This window comes from Heptranchias perlo, chromosome 10 (genome assembly GCF_035084215.1).
Source record: "Heptranchias perlo isolate sHepPer1 chromosome 10, sHepPer1.hap1, whole genome shotgun sequence".
NCBI lineage: Eukaryota > Metazoa > Chordata > Chondrichthyes > Hexanchiformes > Hexanchidae > Heptranchias > Heptranchias perlo.
This window is the reverse complement of record NC_090334.1, coordinates 11,174,686-11,187,116: the sequence shown is the minus strand read 5'-3', so window position 1 is coordinate 11,187,116 and position 12,431 is coordinate 11,174,686. Positions and strand designations below refer to the sequence as shown.

Below are 12,431 nucleotides of genomic sequence, written 5' to 3'. Positions count from 1 at the left end.
CCTCACTAACACTGATATACCCACACCCCTCACTGTAACACTGATATACCCCACACCCCTCACTAACACTGATATACCCCACACCCCTCACTAACACTGATATACCCCACACCCCTCACTGTAACACTGATATACCCCACACCCCTCACTAACACTGATATACCCCACACCCCTCACTGTAACACTGATATACCCCACACCCCTCACTGTAACACTGATATACCCCACACCTCTCACTGTAACACTGATATACCCCACACCCCTCACTGTAACACTGATATACCCCACACCCCTCACTGTAACACTGATATACCCCACACCCCTCACTGTAACACTGATATACCCCACACCCCTCACTAACACTGATATACCCCACACCCCTCACTAACACTGATATACCTCACACCCCTCACTAACACTGATATACCCCACACCCCTCACTAACACTGATATACCCCACACCCCTCACTGTAACACTGATATACCCCACACCCCTCACTAACACTGATATACCCCACACCCCTCACTGTAACACTGATATACCCCACACCCCTCACTAACACTGATATACCCCACACCCCTCACTGTAACATTGATATACCCCACACCCCTCACTAACACTGATATACCCCACACCTCTCACTGTAACACTGATATACCCCACACCCCTCACTGTAACACTGATATACCCCACACCCCTCACTGTAACACTGATATACCCCACACCCCTCACTAACACTGATATACCCCACACTCCTCACTAACACTGATATACCCCACATCCCTCACTGTAACACTGATATACCCCACACCCCTCACTGTAACACTGATATACCCCGCACCCCTCACTAACACTGATATACCCCACACCCCTCACTGTAACACTGATATACCCCACACCCCTCACTGTAATACTGATAAACCCCAGACCCCTCACTGTAACACTGATATACCCCACACCTCTCACTGCAACACTGATATACCCCACACCCCTCACTAACACTGATATACCCCACACCCCTCACTGCAACACTGATGTGCCCCACACCCCTCACTAACACTGATATACCCCACACCCCTCACTAACACCGATATACCCCACACCCCTCACTGCAACACTGATATACCCCACACTCCTCACTAACACTGATATACCCCACACCCCTCACTGTAACACTGATATACCCACACCCCTCACTGAAACACTGATGTACCCCACACCCCTCACTGTAACACTGATATACCCCACACCCCTCACTGTAACACTGATATACCCACACCCCTTACTGTAACACTGATGTACCCCACACCCCTCACTGTAACACTGATATACCCCACACCCCTCACTGTAACACTGATATACCCCACACCCCTCACTGTAACACTGATATACCCCACACCTCTCACTGTAACACTGATATACCCCACACCCCTCACTGTAACACTGATATACCCCACACCCCTCACTGTAACACTGATATACCCCACACCCCTCACTAACACTGATATACCCCACACTCCTCACTCACACTGATATACCCCACACTCCTCACTAACACTGATATACCCCACACCCCTCACTGTAACACTGATATACCCACACCTCTCACTGGAACACTGATATACCCCACACCCCTCACTAACACTGATATACCCCACACTCCTCACTAACACTGATATACCCCACACCCCTCACTGTAACACTGATATACCCCACACCCCTCACTGTAACACTGATATACCCAACTCCTCACTGTAACACTGATATACCCCACACCCCTCACTTTAACACTGATATACCCATACCCATCACTGTAACACTGATATACCACACACCCCTCACTAACACTGATATACCCCACACCCCTCACTGTAACACTGATATACCCCACACCCCTCACTGTAACACTGATATACCCCACACCTCTCACTGTAACACTGATATACCCCACACCCCTCACTAACACTGATATACCCCACACTCCTCACAAACACTGATATACCCCACCCTCCTCACTAACACTGATATACCCCACACTCCTCACTAACACTGATATACCCACACTCCTCACTAACACTGATATACCCACACCCCTCACTGTAACACTGATATACCCCACACCCCTCACTAACACTGATATACCCCACACTCCTCACTAACACTGATATACCCCACCCTCCTCACTCACACTGATATACCCCACACTCCTCACTGACACTGATATACCCACACTCCTCACTGACACTGATATACCCCACACCCCTCACTAACACTGATATACCCCACACCCCTCACTAACGCTGATATACCCCACACTCCTCACTAACACTGATATACCCCACACCCCTCACTGTAACACTGATATACCCACACCCCTCACTAACACTGATATACCCCACACTCCTCACTAACACTGATATACCCCACACCCCTCACTAACACTGATATACCCCACACCCCTCACTGTAACACTGATATACCCCACACTCCTCACTAACACTGATATACCCACACTCCTCACTAACACTGATATACCCACACCCCTCACTGTAACACTGATATACCCACACCCCTCACTAACACTGATATACCCCACACTCCTCACTAACACTGATATACCCCACACCCCTCACTGTAACACTGATATACCCACACCCCTTACTGTAACACTGATGTACCCCACACCCCTCACTGTAACACTGATATACCCCACACCCCTCACTGTAACACTGATATACCCACACCCCTTACTGTAACACTGATATACCCCACACCCCTCACTGTAACACTGATATACCCCACACCTCTCACTGTAACACTGATATACCCCACACCCCTCACTGTAACACTGATATACCCCACACCCCTCACTGTAACACTGATATACCCCACACCCCTCACTAACACTGATATACCCCACACTCCTCACTAACACTGATATACCCCACACCCCTCACTGTAACACTGATATACCCCACACCACTCACTGGAACACTGATATACCCCACACCCCTCACTGTAACACTGATATACCCCACACCCCTCACTGTAACACTGATATACCCCACACTCCTCACTGTAACACTGATATACCCCACACCCCTCACTTTAACACTGATATACCCATACCCATCACTGTAACACTGATATACCACACACCCCTCACTAACACTGATATACCCCACACCCCTCACTGTAACACTGATATACCCCACACCCCTCACTGTAACACTGATATACCCCACACCTCTCACTTTAACACTGATATACCCCACACCCCTCACTGTAACACTGATATACCCCACACCCCTCACTGTAACACTGATATACCCCACACTCCTCACTGTAACACTGATATACCCCACACCCCTCACTTTAACACTGATTTCCCCCACTCTCCTCACAAACACTGATATACCCCACCCTCCTCACTAACACTGATATACCCCACACTCCTCACTAACACTGATATACCCACACTCCTCACTAACACTGATATACCCACACCCCTCACTGTAACACTGATATACCCCACACCCCTCACTAACACTGATATACCCCACACTCCTCACTAACACTGATATACCCCACCCTCCTCACTAACACTGATATCCCCCACACTCCTCACTAACACTGATATACCCACACTCCTCACTGACACTGATATACCCCACACCCCTCACTAACACTGATATACCCCACACCCCTCACTAACGCTGATATAACCCACACCCCTCACTGTAACACTGATATACCCCACACCCCTCACTGTAACACTCTGATATACCCCACACCCCTCACTGTAACACTGATATACCCATACCCATCACTGTAACACTGATATACCACACACCCCTCACTAACACTGATATACCCCACACCCCTCACTGTAACACTGATATACCCCACACCCCTCACTGTAACACTGATATACCCCACACCTCTCACTGTAACACTGATATACCCCACACCCCTCACTGTAACACTGATATACCCCACACCTCTCACTGTAACACTGATATACCCCACACCCCTCACTAACACTGATATACCCCACACTCCTCACAAACACTGATATACCCCACCCTCCTCACTAACACTGATATACCCCACACTCCTCACTAACACTGATATACCCACACTCCTCACTAACACTGATATACCCACACCCCTCACTGTAACACTGATATACCCCACACCCCTCACTAACACTGATATACCCCACCCTCCTCACTAACACTGATATCCCCCACACTCCTCACTAACACTGATATACCCACACTCCTCACTGACACTGATATACCCCACACTCCTCACTGACACTGATATACCCCACACCCCTCACTAACACTGATATACCCCACACCCCTCACTAACACTGATATAACCCACACCCCTCACTGTAACACTGATATACCCCACACCCCTCACTAACACTGATATACCCCACACCCCTCACTGTAACACTGATATACCCCCACACCCCTCACTGTAACACTCTGATATACCTCGCAGCCCTCACCGTAGCCCTGACTGAATAAACTAAATAGTTTCACACACAGAGGAACTGCACAGACTGACCAGTGTGTTATGGAAACCGGATGTGAATTGGTCTCACTGTGTGATCCTGTGGGTTTGAAGGTGGAATGTGTTTACATTTTCTGAAATTTCTGGATTGTCACCTGACAATAAGTGCCTTCCTCCCTACAGGATATTTAACATTAGCAACGGGAAACAGAAGAAGCTGTATAAAGGATCGCAGGGAGAAGACGGGACCCTGATCAAAGTGAGCGCTAACGGTAACTGTGGGGTGTCCAGATACCAAAGGCCGAGGTGTCGGGCCAATCGATTGGGATGAAACATTTTGTGTCCTTGATTCCCCTGTTGGTGAATTCTCAGACTCAGCCAGGCTGCTGAGGGACAGAGGTTTGGACCATGTTGGGTGCAGAGATCATTCTTATCAGATGTGCAGCCTCACCCTCTCACGCTGGGCTCTGGGGAGCAAGGCCGAGGCCGAGCACTCACTCCACGGGAAGAGAAACGGCAATGGACCAGGAGGAGCTCACCTCCTCCCTGCCTTGGGTAGCGAAGAGTATAAAAGAGGGGATCAAATAACTTTAGTGAATGGGTGAGATGGGAAATTACTGCATCACACGGTGCTAGAACTGGGGTTTGGCTCCACATTCTGTCCCGAGGAGGGGCAAATGGGGTTAGCTGCTGACCGTGAGGTAAAACCAGGCACTCAGCGAGGGAGGGGCCTGGGTGTATGAATGGGGGAGGGGACTTGGTGTATGAGTGGGGGAGGGGCCTGGGCACAGGACTGAGAACATAAGAAATAAGAACAGGAGTAGGCCATAGGGCCCCTCGAGCCTGCTCCGCCATTCAATCAGATCATGACTGATCTTCGACCTCAACTCCACTTCCCCGCCCGATCCCCATATCCCTTGATTCCCTCGAGTCCAAAAATCTATCGATCTCAGACTTGAATATACTCAACGACACAGCCCTCTGGGGTAGAGAATTCCAAATATTCACAGCCCTCTGAGTGAAGAAATTTTTCCTCATCTCTGTACTAAATGGCCAACCTCTTATCCTACGACTATGCCCCTAGTTCTAGACTCTCCAGTCAGGGGAAACAGCCTCTCAGAATCTACCATGTCAAGCCCTCTAAGAATTTTAGATGTTTCAATGAGACACTGAATGGGTCTGTGTACAGTAGCACAGGCTGGGTACTGAAGGATGGGGAACTGAGCACAGGAGCAGGGAGAGAGACCAGTGCAAGAGTGTGGGCTGATGAATGGGAGGCCGGGCGCCGGGCGGGTGTGGAGGCCAGGCGCTGGGTGGGTTGGAGGCTGGGCGGGTGTGGAGGCCGGGCGCTGGGTGGGTGTGGAGGCCGGGCGCCGGGCGGGTGTGGAGGCCGGGCGCTGGGTGGGTGTGGAGGCCGGGCGCTGGGTGGGTGTGGAGGCCGGGCGCCGGGCGGGTTGGAGGCCGGGCGCCGGGCATGTGTGGAGGCCGGGCGGGTTAGAGGCCGGGCGCCGGGCGGGTGTGGAGGCCGGGCGCCGGGCGGGTGTGGAGGCCGGGCGCCGGGCGGGTGTGGAGGCCGGGCGGGTGTGGAGGCCGGGCGCCGGGCGGGTGTGGAGGCTGGGCGGGTGTGGAGGCCGGGCGCCGGGCGGGTGTGGAGGCCGGGCGGGTGTGGAGGCCGGGCGCCGGATAGTCAGAGAGAGCGATTGGTTCTGGGCAAGTCTCATGAACAAGACCCAACTCATTTGGTCCCTTGAGTAAAAGTTTGATAAGTGCCTTCCACTTTTTAAAGATAAATTGAGCAATACTCTAGAATAACAGTATCTAACTTTACTTCCTGTAATAGACACCCTGGATTAATTGGATTCCTTACTGTGGAATTTCCATTGTCCATTTATGTTCCACACAGCATTTAATCATCTCTATCTGTAGCTGCCCTTCGGACTTTTAACCTCACTCTTAACCAGTTATTACCCTGCTCCTATTTGAAGGAATTACTTTTGCTGGGAGGCAGTTCCATCGATGAGGAAAAATTCCTGTTCTCCTGGTTTTGTTTGAGGTTCGTTGATTGTCTCCTCGTGCCCTCTAGTTTTATGCTGAGAATCCACATTAAATCACCTGCTCAATGTCCATGCATGTTAGCATTTTGAAGGGCTGAATCATTCACCTTACGACTTTTTGATTAAAAACAAGATCAGCTTTAGAGCAGAACCTTAGGTTGTGACTGCCATCCGATTCTCTGAAATGATCGAACCTGAGAATCCCCTCCCTATGCTGACTGACCGACACTCAACCGGTATGCTGACTGACCAGTACCTCTCTCTCTCTCTGTGCTGACCGACACTCGCGCTCTCTCTCTCCGACACTCTCTCTCTCTGTGCTGACTGACTCTCTCTCTCTCTCTCTGACACTCTCTCCCTCTGTGCTGACCGACACTCTCTCTCTGTGCTGACCGACACTCTCTCTCTCTGTGCTGACCGACACTCTCTCTCTCTGTGCTGACCGACACACTCTCTCTCTGTGCTGACCGACACTCTCTCTCTCTGTGCTGACCGACACACTCTCTCTCTGTGCTGACCGACACTCTCTCTCTGTGCTGACCGACACTCTCTCTCTCTGTGCTGACCGACATTCTCTCTGTACTGACCGACACTCTCTCTCTCTCTGTGCTGAGCGACACACTCTCTCTCTGTGCTGACCGACACTCTCTCTCTCTGTGCTGACCGACACTCTCTCTCTGTGCTGACCGACACTCTCTCTCTGTGCTGACCGACACTCTCTCTCTGTGCTGACCGACACTCTCTCTCTCTGTGCTGACCGACACTCTCTCTCTCTGTGCTGACCGACACTCTCTCTCTCTGTGCTGACCGACACTCTCTCTCTCTGTGCTGACCGACACTCTCTCTCTATCTGTGCTGACCGACACTCTCTCTCTCTCTGTGCTGACCGACACTCTCTCTCTCTGTGCTGACCGACACTCTCTCTCTCTGTGCTGACCGACACTCTCTCTCTGTGCTGACCGACACTCACTCTCTCTGTGCTGACCAACATTCTCTCTCTCTGTGCTGACCGACATTCTCTCTCTCTATGCTGACCGACACTCTCTCTCTCTGTGCTGACCGACACTCTCTCTCTGTGCTGACCGACACTCACTCTCTCTGTGCTGACCGACACTCTCTCTCTCTGTGCTGACCGACACTCTCTCTCTGTGCTGACCGACACTCTCTCTCTCTGTGCTGACCGACACTCTCTCTCTCTGTGCTGACCGACACTCTCTCTCTGTGCTGACCGACACTCTCTCTCTCTCTGTGCTGACCGACACTCTCTCTCTCTGTGCTGACCGACACTCTCTCTCTCTGTGCTGACCGACACTCTCTCTCTGTGCTGACCGACACTCTCTCTCTCTCCGTGCTGACCGACACTCTCTCTCTCTGTGCTGACCGACATTCTCTCTCTATGCTGACCTACACTCTCTCTCTCTCTGTGCTGACCGACACTCTCTCTCTCTGTGCTGACCGACACACTCTCTCTCTGTGCTGACCGACACTCTCTCTCTCTGTGCTGACCGACACACTCTCTCTCTGTGCTGACCGACACTCTTTCTCTCTCTCTGTGCTGACCGACACTCTCTCTCTCTCTGTGCTGACCGACACTCTCTCTCTGTGCTGACCAACACTTTCTCTGTACTGACCGACACTCTCTCTGTGCTGACCGACACTCTCTCTCTCTGTGCTGACCGACACTCTCTCTCTCTGTGCTGACCGACAGTCTCTCTCTCTGTACTGACCGACACTCTCTCTCTGTACTGACCGACACTCTCTCTCTGTACTGACCAACACTTTCTCTGTACTGACCGACACTCTCTCTCTCTGTGCTGACCGACAGTCTCTCTCTCTGTGCTGACTGACACTCTCTCTCTGTACTGACCAACACTTTCTCTCTACTGACCGACACTCTCTCTCTGTGCTGACCGACACTCTCTCTCTGTGCTGACCGACACTCTCTCTCTCTCTCTGTGCTGACCGACACTCTCTCTCTCTCTCTCTCTGTGCTGACCGACACTCTTTCTCTCTCTCTGTGCTGACCGACACTCTCTCTGTGCTGACCGACACACTCTCTCTGTGCTGACTGACCGCCACTCTCTCTCTGTGCTGACCGACACTCTCTCTCTGTGCTGACTGACCGCCACTCTCTCTCTGTGCTGACCGACACTCTCTCTCTGTGCTGACCGACACTCTCTCTCTCTGTGCTGACCGACACTCTCTCTCTCTGTGCGGACTGACCGACACTCTCTCTCTCTGTACTGACCTACACTCTCTCTCTCTCTGTGCTGACCGACACTCTCTCTCTCTGTGCTGACCGACACTCTCTCTCTCTGTGCTGACCGACATTCTCTCTCTCTGTGCTGACCGACTCTCTCTCTGTGCTGACCGACACTCTCTCTCTCTGTGCTGACCGACTCTCTCTCTGTGCTGACCGACACTCTCTCTCTCTGTACTGACCGACACTCTCTCTCTCTGTGCTGACCGACACTCTCTCTCTCTGTGCTGACCGACACTCTCTCTCTGTGCTGACCGACACTCTCTCTCTCTCTGTGCTGACCGACACTCTCTCTCTCTGTGCTGACCGACACTCTCTCTCTCTGTGCTGACCGACACTCTCTCTCTCTGTGCTGACCGACACACTCTCTCTCTGTGCTGACCGACACTCTCTCTCTCTGTGCTGACCGACACACTCTCTCTCTGTGCTGACCGACACTCTCTCTCTGTGCTGACCGACACTCTTTCTCTCTCTCTGTGCTGACCGACACTCTCTCTCTCTCTGTGCTGACCGACACTCTCTCTCTGTGCTGACCAACACTTTCTCTGTACTGACCGACACTCTCTCTGTGCTGACCGACACTCTCTCTCTCTGTGCTGACCGACACTCTCTCTCTCTGTGCTGACCGACAGTCTCTCTCTCTGTACTGACCGACACTCTCTCTCTGTACTGACCGACACTCTCTCTCTGTACTGACCAACACTTTCTCTGTACTGACCGACACTCTCTCTCTCTGTGCTGACCGACAGTCTCTCTCTCTGTGCTGACCGACACTCTCTCTCTGTACTGACCAACACTTTCTCTCTGTGCTGACTGACCGCCACTCTCTCTCTGTGCTGACCGACACTCTCTCTCTGTGCTGACTGACCGCCACTCTCTCTCTGTGCTGACCGACACTCTCTCTCTGTGCTGACCGACACTCTCTCTCTCTGTACTGACCTACACTCTCTCTCTCTCTGTGCTGACCGACACTCTCTCTCTCTGTGCTGACCGACACTCTCTCTCTCTGTGCTGACCGACATTCTCTCTCTCTGTGCTGACCGACTCTCTCTCTGTGCTGACCGACACTCTCTCTCTCTGTGCTGACCGACTCTCTCTCTGTGCTGACCGACACTCTCTCTCTCTGTACTGACCGACACTCTCTCTCTCTGTGCTGACCGACACTCTCTCTCTCTGTGCTGACCGACACTCTCTCTCTGTGCTGACCGACACTCTCTCTCTCTCTGTGCTGACCGACACTCTCTCTCTCTGTGCTGACCGACACTCTCTCTCTCTGTGCTGACCGACACTCTCTCTCTCTGTGCTGACCGACACACTCTCTCTCTGTGCTGACCGACACTCTCTCTCTCTGTGCTGACCGACACACTCTCTCTCTGTGCTGACCGACACTCTCTCTCTGTGCTGACTGACACTCTTTCTCTCTCTCTGTGCTGACCGACACTCTCTCTCTCTCTGTGCTGACCGACACTCTCTCTCTGTGCTGACCAACACTTTCTCTGTACTGACCGACACTCTCTCTGTGCTGACCGACACTCTCTCTCTCTGTGCTGACCGACACTCTCTCTCTCTGTGCTGACCGACAGTCTCTCTCTCTGTACTGACCGACACTCTCTCTCTGTACTGACCGACACTCTCTCTCTGTACTGACCAACACTTTCTCTGTACTGACCGACACTCTCTCTCTCTGTGCTGACCGACAGTCTCTCTCTCTGTGCTGACCGACACTCTCTCTCTGTACTGACCAACACTTTCTCTCTACTGACCGACACTCTCTCTCTGTGCTGACCGACACTCTCTCTCTGTGCTGACCGACACTCTCTCTCTCTCTGTGCTGACCGACACTCTCTCTCTCTCTCTCTCTCTGTGCTGACCGACACTCTTTCTCTCTCTCTGTGCTGACCGACACTCTCTCTGTGCTGACCGACACACTCTCTCTGTGCTGACTGACCGCCACTCTCTCTCTGTGCTGACCGACACTCTCTCTCTGTGCTGACTGACCGCCACTCTCTCTCTGTGCTGACCGACACTCTCTCTCTGTGCTGACCGACACTCTCTCTCTCTGTGCTGACCGACACTCTCTCTCTCTGTGCGGACTGACCGACACTCTCTCTCTCTGTGCTGACCTACACTCTCTCTCTCTCTGTGCAGACCGACACTCTCTCTCTCTGTGCTGACCGACACTCTCTCTCTCTGTGCTGACCGACATTCTCTCTCTCTGTGCTGACCGACTCTCTCTCTGTGCTGACCGACACTCTCTCTCTGTGTGCTGACCGACTCTCTCTCTGTGCTGACCGACACTCTCTCTCTCTGTACTGACCGACACTCTCTCTCTCTGTGCTGACCGACACTCTCTCTCTCTGTGCTGACCGACATTCTCTCTCTCTCTGTCCTGACCGACACTCTCTCTCTCTGTGCTGACCGGCTCTCGCTCTGTGTGATGCAGGCTGCTGAGTAAAGTATTGATGGTGTGTCACATGTATCTTTTCCAGGTTCAAATTGATCCCTCCGGGCTGTACATTGCAACCAGCTGCTCTGATAAGATCCTCTCCATCTTCGATTTCTACACTGGAGAGTGTGTTGCCACCATGTTTGGCCATGCAGGTAAGGTTGTTGCACTCAATCTCACAACTAGTTGGTGGTCTGCCTTTAACTGTCCTCACTTGATTAATGGTGCGTCCAAAAAGGCTGGAGACCCTCCTGTATTCAAAAGAGACGTGAGTTTGCACTCCATCCCCCGCCTCTGAACTTTCCTTTCCATCATTCTTAAGCTCTCAGTGTAACAATGCCTTGTTGACTGAGGGACCAGAACATTTACCTACCTCCAGGGAAAGGCAGGGAGATGGAGCAGCATCATCACCGTGACTTGAGTAAAGTACAGTGAAACTTCCACCGCATGGGATAAACCTCATGGTTTGGCAGTCCCGAGACAGGCCTATGTGCACTTGGGGTGCAAATCGGAAATTTGGGCATGAAGGAGAGCGTGGCTGATTCACACTCACAGCATTTCCCCATACTTTCACGTGAAGCTCTGCGTCGAGAGAACAAAATCATAAAACCTACCCCTACTTCCAGTTAAACAACACCAGCTTACATTTATATAGCGCCTATAACATTGTAAAACGTCCCAAGGTGCTTCACAGGGGCGATTATCGAACAAAATTTGACACCAAGCCACTAAGAGATATTAGGACAGGTGACCAAAACTTGGTCAAAGAGGTAGGTTTTAAGGGAGGAGAGAGAGGTAGAGAGGTTTAGGGAGGGAATTCCAGAGCTTAGGACCTAGGCAGCTGAAGGCACGGCCGCCAATGGTGGAGCGATGAAAATCAGCGGTGTGCAAGAAGCCAGAATTGGAGGAGCGCAGAGCGTTGTAGGGCTGGAGAAGGTTACAGAGATAGGGAGGGGCGAGGCTAGGGAGTGATTTGAAACAAGGATGAGAATTTTAAAATCAAGGCGTTGCTGGAACGGGAGTCAATGTAGGTCAGCGAGCACAGGGCTGATGGGTGAACGGGACTTGGTGCGAGTTAGGATAAACTGTGAACACCCACTGGTGCAGTTATAGATTCAGCCCTTCCAAATTGGTGAGGGTATT

General features: G+C 51.8%; 1 protein-coding gene across 4 annotated transcripts in view; it reads left to right on the top strand.

Annotated features, from left to right (window-relative positions):
- mapkbp1 (mitogen-activated protein kinase binding protein 1) overlaps positions 1–12,431 on the top strand; it is a 352,050-nt gene that overhangs the window by 286,059 nt on the left and 53,560 nt on the right. For all 4 annotated transcript variants that reach the window (XR_010964161.1, XR_010964160.1, XM_067991220.1 and 1 more), the window contains exons 16-17: positions 4,712–4,787; positions 11,332–11,443. Coding sequence is in view for 2 of the 4 variants with exons in the window: in XM_067991220.1 (XP_067847321.1) it covers positions 4,712–4,787; positions 11,332–11,443 (188 nt within the window). In the remaining 2 variants the exon portion in view is untranslated. The remainder of the gene's footprint in view (positions 1–4,711; positions 4,788–11,331; positions 11,444–12,431) is intronic.